The 6,832-nt window shown below is 47.3% G+C and overlaps 1 protein-coding gene across 1 annotated transcript; it reads right to left on the bottom strand.

Moving 5' to 3' along the window:
* Positions 1–4,398: 4,398 nt before the first annotated feature.
* Positions 4,399–5,721, bottom strand: LOC308413187 (RNA exonuclease 4-like; the record flags this gene model as incomplete). The annotated part of the gene is made up of 1 exon (XM_080908059.1): positions 4,399–5,721. The coding sequence occupies one exon, from the start codon at positions 5,719–5,721 to the stop codon at positions 4,492–4,494; it is 1,230 nt and encodes a 409-aa protein (XP_080764185.1). The 3' UTR covers positions 4,399–4,491.
* Positions 5,722–6,832: the final 1,111 nt, after the last annotated feature.

The raw sequence follows: 6,832 nt of genomic DNA, 5'->3' as shown, positions 1-6,832 counted from the left end.
ACACACACACACACACACACACACACACAGTTAGCCTTTTCTCTATTCACCAAATCAATACGGATATCTTTCTGCACATCTGGACCACCGCCAAGCTTCTGACCTTTGTAATGTCCACGTACAATCTTAACTTCACCATCCTTCGGAAGGTGCACAGATTGAACATGATGCTTCTATCTCAGCGTTTTGGGAAGAGGGGAAGACATGATCTTCCTCCCAATGTGAGAAAATGCGTTGAAATGTCCTACATAATTCTTGCTTGTCAAGGGGGTCAGACATCTGGGCAGCTGTTGCTCCATTGATGGACGCTAGGAAAAAAAACCTGTTTTTCTTTTTAAATTAAAAGTACATAGGTAAGTGGTGATAAACAGCATCAGCCAAAAATAGAGGTATTAATAAATTACACTTTGTTGGAATTAAATATTCCTGCATTTTAAAGGTCACAATTAAGGAATTCAAATACACGGTATCAGCTAAGAGAAAAGAATGTATACATAAAAGGAATTGCATGTTATGTAAATAAAAGGAAAACTTAAAACACGATTGGAAAAAAAAGACAAAAAAATTGGATGTGTGTGTGTGTGTGTGTGTGTGTGTGTGTATCCACAATTCATGGCATTATTAGACTCAGGAAAACTACTTTTCCAGAAAAATAACCAACCCTGAATAATATTTGGAGGGTTCCTAGGCTCGTTGAAGCCAACACACAGATTTCAGGTTAAGTACCCTTAACCTAGAATTCCAGAACATTCCCCAATTGAGAGCCAGGGGAAGGGCCTGCAGAGGAGATCCAGGCTGAACTGCGAAGCAACGTTTTTTTTTCATTCGCGTGGTTTTTTCGAATTGGACAGCAGGTGGCGCGCCCGCCTGCCCGAACGCCCGGCTGTTTGCACTCTAAGAACCGGCTGGCGCGCGAGGGGGCGTGGCGCAGTACCGGGCCACCTCCTCGTTCAAGAACCAGCTTTCCAGTGTCGCATGCTCCTAGGAAGGACCCCAGATTGCAGGTGGCTAGGAGCAGCCCCAAGAGGTCCTCCGTATTTCTTCCTAGCGTTGAGCTGTAGATGTGGCGTAGCCTGCTGAGCGCCGTGGAGAGAAGCTCGCAGCCGGGCGCGCAGGGTGCTTGGATTGCGGTGTGCAAGCTGAGCTCCGGGCAATAGCACAAACCACAGAAACCTGACTGCAAATACTTCCACATGCAAAGGAGGAAACCGAAACCTTCCTGCGTCATTTAAAAGGCACGAAATCTGGACATGCAGTTCAGTGGTAAACTGACTAGTGTGTGAGGACTAGGTTCAGTTCCCTGTACTGGCAAATTCAAATAAAATAAAGCAAAAAGAAAAGCATCAAAACAACTACGGTTTGGTTTTTTGGAAACCCTCATTTTCTTACAGAACGATCTTTCGCCTGCACACCACACTTTTCCCTCATTGTGGGCAATGAGGTACGTGTAAACTAACTGCGAGGCCTTTGTAGGGCTTCTCAGACACAATCCTTGACTCTTCAAAGCCGGAGGCTAGAAGTTAGAGCCTGAAAGGCAGCGAAGCTCAGCCTGGGGAGAGGAGAGACCCCTCCAACACAGTACTGGGGAAAGCGAGTACCAGAAGGCAGTAGGCATTGTAAGGATGAGAGTGTCTGGGGCAGGCCAAATAGTGCTTTGTAACAGGATTAGGGTTTCCAAAAGCCAAACACCAGTTGTTTTTATGGGAGCGCAACGCAACCCAGCCCCGCTCCAGCAGAGGTTCTCAACCTGTGTGCCGCCACCTCACCACGAGTTTGACTGACGTTTTTCCACAAGGGTTGAATATCCAGCTATCTTGCACATCAGATACTTACATCACGATTCAGAACAGCAGCAAAACTGCAGTTCTGAAGTAGCAACAAAAATAATTTTATGGTTGGGGTCATCGTAACATGAAAAACTGTACCAAAGGGTCACAGCATCAGGAAGGTTGAGGAACACCACTATAGTGCAAGCCTGTGATTTCAGCAGCAGGGAGGCAGACGCAGGAGGACCAGCCGGCGTTCAAGGCTAGCCTGGGGTGAGTTCCAGGTTCACTTGTGCAAAGGTGTGATACCTTGTTTCTGTCAGGGAAAATAATTATTTTTTGGGGGGGGGGGCTCATGATCAACCGAGCTGAAGAATAAAGATATGCAAACTACCTGCCTGGGTCTTCCATTTGCTAACCCAGTTGGGAAGAATGGGAGGTGGGATATGTCTCTCACATTCTGAATAATCCTTCCACTCTCCCCGTTTTTGCTTATTGTTTTGTTTGAGGCAGGGTCTTGCTATGTAGCTCAACTGACCTGGAACTCACCATGAAAGCCATGCTGGCCTTGGACCTCTGTCTGATTCTCCCATCTCCCACGGGCTGCCACAGTGGGTCTGTACCACTACACCTGGAAACGTGGCGTCGGAGAACAATGGATTTTGGTAGTTTAGATCAAAGAGCCAGGTTCCAAGTGCACAACTCCTTGAAAAGTTGATTTTCTGCTACAAATGGCTACTTGTGATCCTGTAATCCTGGCATTTGGGAGGCTGAAGCAGGGGGGCTTTTGTGAGCTGGAGGCTAACATGGGCCATATAGTAAGTACCAGACCTTTGCCCAAGGTGGCTCAGTCACCACACTTGATGGTTTAAATTCCATCTCTGTGACCTACATGGCAGAAGAAGAGAGCCAATTCTTATGGTGGCATATGGGATGTTCCCCTAGATTTAAATAAATAAATAAATAAATAAATAAATAAATAAATAAATAAAGTACAAAAATCACAAATAAAGAAAAAAAAAAAAAAAAAAAAAGAAAGAAAACAAAACAGGGCCAGGATTGGCTACGTTAGTAGAGAGGTTGCTAGTAAGTATGAAGCCCTGGGTTCTGTCTCAGTCCTAAATAAACCAGACCTGGTGGTATTAACCTCTAATTTTGGGAAGGGGGAGACAGAAAAATCAGTAGTCCAAGGGCTTTTTCCATTACACAGTGAGTACCAAGCCAGCCTGGGTTACTTGAAAACGTGTCTCAACACCCCTGTCGCCATGTTGTTACTGTTGATAGCACTGACCTATCTTAATAACATCAGCTGTGTGTTTCTTATATGTCTCATATCTCTCTATTTCCTGCATTGGCTCCTTGACCCTTCTTGTCAATGGCGTATAGGCGATTCTAATTTTATCTGAGAGGCATCAGGGGCTCAGGAGCATCAAACCTCAACAGAAGCCAAAGCCAAAATCAGCTAGCCAGCCATACCAGAAACCACTGAGACCTGGGAAGGCTATCCTGTCTAGATTTGCGACTTAAAAGCTTTGAAAGATAGGTGCACGTATAGCATGGGGAATCTTTTAGTCACCTTCCTCTTCACGGTGACCTGATGTTCGGTAGAAGCAACTTAGGGGAGGGGCATTTCTCTTGGCTTATGGGTTCAGAGGTTAGTTCATGGCTTCATGTACTCAGTCAGAAGCCACTGTGGTATGGGTGTGTATTGAGGCTGCTATTCACTCCCGATAAACGGGAAGTAGCGAAAAGGGAAGCCAGGGAGAACCTGAGTCAAGATGCAGCCCCTCCTCACATGCCCCCAGTGATCTAGGTCCTGCCTCCTAATACTCACTACATTTTTTTTTTTTTATCCATCCATTTATTTCTGACAGTGTTGGGAAAGGAACCCAGGGTCACACCTAGTGAACGAGTGCTCTCTGAGTCATACCTCAGTCCGCAGCTGCATTCAAAGCAGACATCTGTCCTTATATGCATGGGTGCACCTGTTCTAAGAGTTGTCAGGTAAGTCCATAAAGTTCACTGGTCACTGTACCTGTTGCTAGCCAGAAAAGCTGCTGGCAGGACAGTGGGAAGATGCTTTCACCAATGCTGTTCCAGGTGGTACCTGTGCCCCAAGGATCACCCCAAGGTCTGTTTGGAGAACACCATACTGGACATTGGCATTTTAGAACAACTCTGGGCCAAGCAAAGGACATATGGGTGAGAAAGTACTTCCAGCTCAGTGGCTTTAAGAAAATCCTCAATGGGCAGTTGCTGTGCTGGCCAGATTGCTTTGCGGCAGGCTGAACGCCCTTAGCCTGGATCCCTTAGATCCAGCAGAGCTTATCCCCTTATCTACAAGAGAAGACGCTTCCAGCTCCTAAGTGCCCTAGCTGAAACCAGCTATGCTCATTGTTAAGTGGTAGTACAGGTGGTCAGCAGACATAAACTCTGCAGCGCACTCATCCAATCCAGTGATGCTCTCCTTCCTCTGAACCTGCACGGGACTTCTCCCAGTACCTGCCCAGTCTACAACAACACACAGGTGCAGGGCCAGGCCCTGGTAGTCTAGGAGGATGTTCTAGCAGCTCACATGTCACAGGCCCACAGCCATGGGTCTGAGAAAGCTCACCAAAGACAGAGTCCCTGCTGTGCAGATCTGACAGGCCTCATAACCCCATCCCACTGCCCCGGACTGAGGAGTCTCTGCAGGATGGGTGGTGGCGATAGCAGTTGGATGGTGCTAAGCATACTCGCTGCAGTGGTGTGGAGTGGCAGCTGGGGCACGCCGGTCTGCAGCAATGCTCTCCCATTCCCATTTTACCATGATGTAAAGCCTCATCGCTGCCTGGGCATCCTGCACTGAACAATGCTCTGCCTGCTGGACCTTGATCCCCAGAATTTTCTCAGAAAGTTGTTTCAGAGATGGTCGTCCGCTCTTTACTTGACCCCTGAATGGCTTGAATTTTTGGGTGTCCCTGATTTTCTTTTTTGGATGGTCAAGGAACAGAACCTTTAAATCATTGTGTAGCGCATGCCCCACCAGGATTCTGCCCTTCAACATTTCTGCCACTTCCTTCTTTACAACTTCAAACTCTTCTCCCTGCTTCAGGTTCTCAGGCCGGATCCCACTGACGGCTGTCCTGTAGTCAGTCACTGGCTCAGTTGGCTTGACGTACTTGTCATAAACACACTTCCCATACTGGTTCACGATCGACACGCGGGCTGCGATGCTCTCTTCCCCTTTGGGACCCACGCCTACCATCTCACAATCCAGGGCCAAGGCTTTTGTCAGGCCGCCAAAAGCCTGTTCCTTCACCAGGGAGACAGTACTCTTGCTCTGTCCCAGTCTCTTCCGTACCAGCATGGCTGCCTCTGGGCCTATGGCAGCCTCAATATCATCTGGATCCACATCATCAAACCAGATGTCTTCCTCAGTGGGCGTGGGCTGATCCAAGATGACAGCTGCCTCCTTAGCTTTCCACTTATGCTTGGTGTCTCTTTGATGAGAAGGGATGTCACTGTATGTCCTCTTCTTGGCTCCTTTCTTCTGCTCTGTTCCAGAGGTATTTGTGGAAGGTACTAGTATCTGCCTATCCTTCTTAGGTTCTGATGTAACAGAACCCCTAGCGGTCTTGTCTTTTTCTGTCCTCTTGACGTCCTCTGACTTATCTGAGGTTTTTTTCCTGTTCTCCTGGATGATTTGGGGATGTATTTTGTCATCCATCTTAGAGATGAGAGGTTTTTCTGGGGCCTGTGACTTTTGTTTCAGCAACTCTTGCAGCGCCTTCCAATTTTGAGAAAAGTTCTCTGGGGCCTTCGGTGGTTGGCCTGCGACAGCTACCCGGCGGCTTCCCGGAGTCCCACTTCCTCCCAGAGCTTTGCTCTTTCTGAACTTCTTCTTGACTTTCTTCCTAGCGAGTTTCCTGACAGGCCCAGGTTGGGGCACCGGCGCGGTGGCTTTCGTCTTCATCTTCTGGCTCTCCACAGCATGAGCCAGGTCGAGCCAGCAAGGATGAGAATCTCTACATCTTTTTTTAAATTAGATAGTCTCTGTATTTACATTTGAAATGTTATCCCCTTCCCCCACCCTGATCTATTTCCCATCCCCCTCCACTTGTCTTCAGGAAGGTGCACTAGCTCCCAATCACCCTCTCCACCCCACTGCCTTGGCATTTCCCCACACTGGAAAAACGTGCCCTCCCTGGACCAAAGACCTTTTCTCTCATTGACACCAGACACTGCTATCTTCAGCTGCATATGCAACTGAAGCTATAGGTCTCTAAGATCAAAAACTCAGATGACAGCCGATGCTGGCAAGGATGTAGAGAAAGAGGAACACTTCATCATTGTTGCTGGCATTGCAAGCTGGTACAACCACTCTGGAAATCAGTCTGGAGGTTCCTCAGAAAGTTGGACATAGTACTACCTGAAGACCCAGGTATTTCATTTCTGAGTATGTACCCCAGAGATGCTCCAGCATACAACAAGGACACATGCTCCACCATGTTCATAGCAGCCTTATTTATAATAGCCAGAAGCTGGAAAGAACCCAGATGTCCTTCAACAGAGGAATGGGTACAGAAAATGTGGTGCAGTTACACAATGGAGCACTACTCAGCTATTAAAAAAATGATTTCATGAAATTCCTAGGGAAATGGATGGAACTAGAGACTATTCACTACATCTTAACACTGCCATGTATTAAGAATCTATCAAAGGATGAAACCACCTACTATGGCAGAATCCTTATGGTCTAATTGTCCTGGGATGCCAGAGATGTGTCTCTAATCTTTTAATTGTTTCTTAGTTTCCATAACCCCTGTATAAAGGTGCAAATTCTTCCTAACCCCCAGCAATGGGGCCAGTCCTCTCTCAGAGCCCACAGTACTGCACCGTCTCCAGCTCTGATGGAAGATGGTGCTTGATGCTGAGGCTTAATCCACAGAGAATGGTAGTGGACGGAGTACCTGCCCCTCCCCTACAATTGGTGTATGTTCCAGTCAGACAGACTTCCCTGCACAAGGACCTTGGTCTTCCTCTGTATTGTTATTTTCACATCTGATATTTGAAAACCTCCAATC

The sequence above is a fragment of the Micromys minutus genome (assembly GCF_963924665.1).
Source record: "Micromys minutus genome assembly, chromosome: 31".
Lineage (NCBI taxonomy): Eukaryota > Metazoa > Chordata > Mammalia > Rodentia > Muridae > Micromys > Micromys minutus.
The sequence above is the reverse complement of the archived record's forward strand: the minus strand, read 5'-3'. Positions and strand labels throughout refer to the sequence as shown.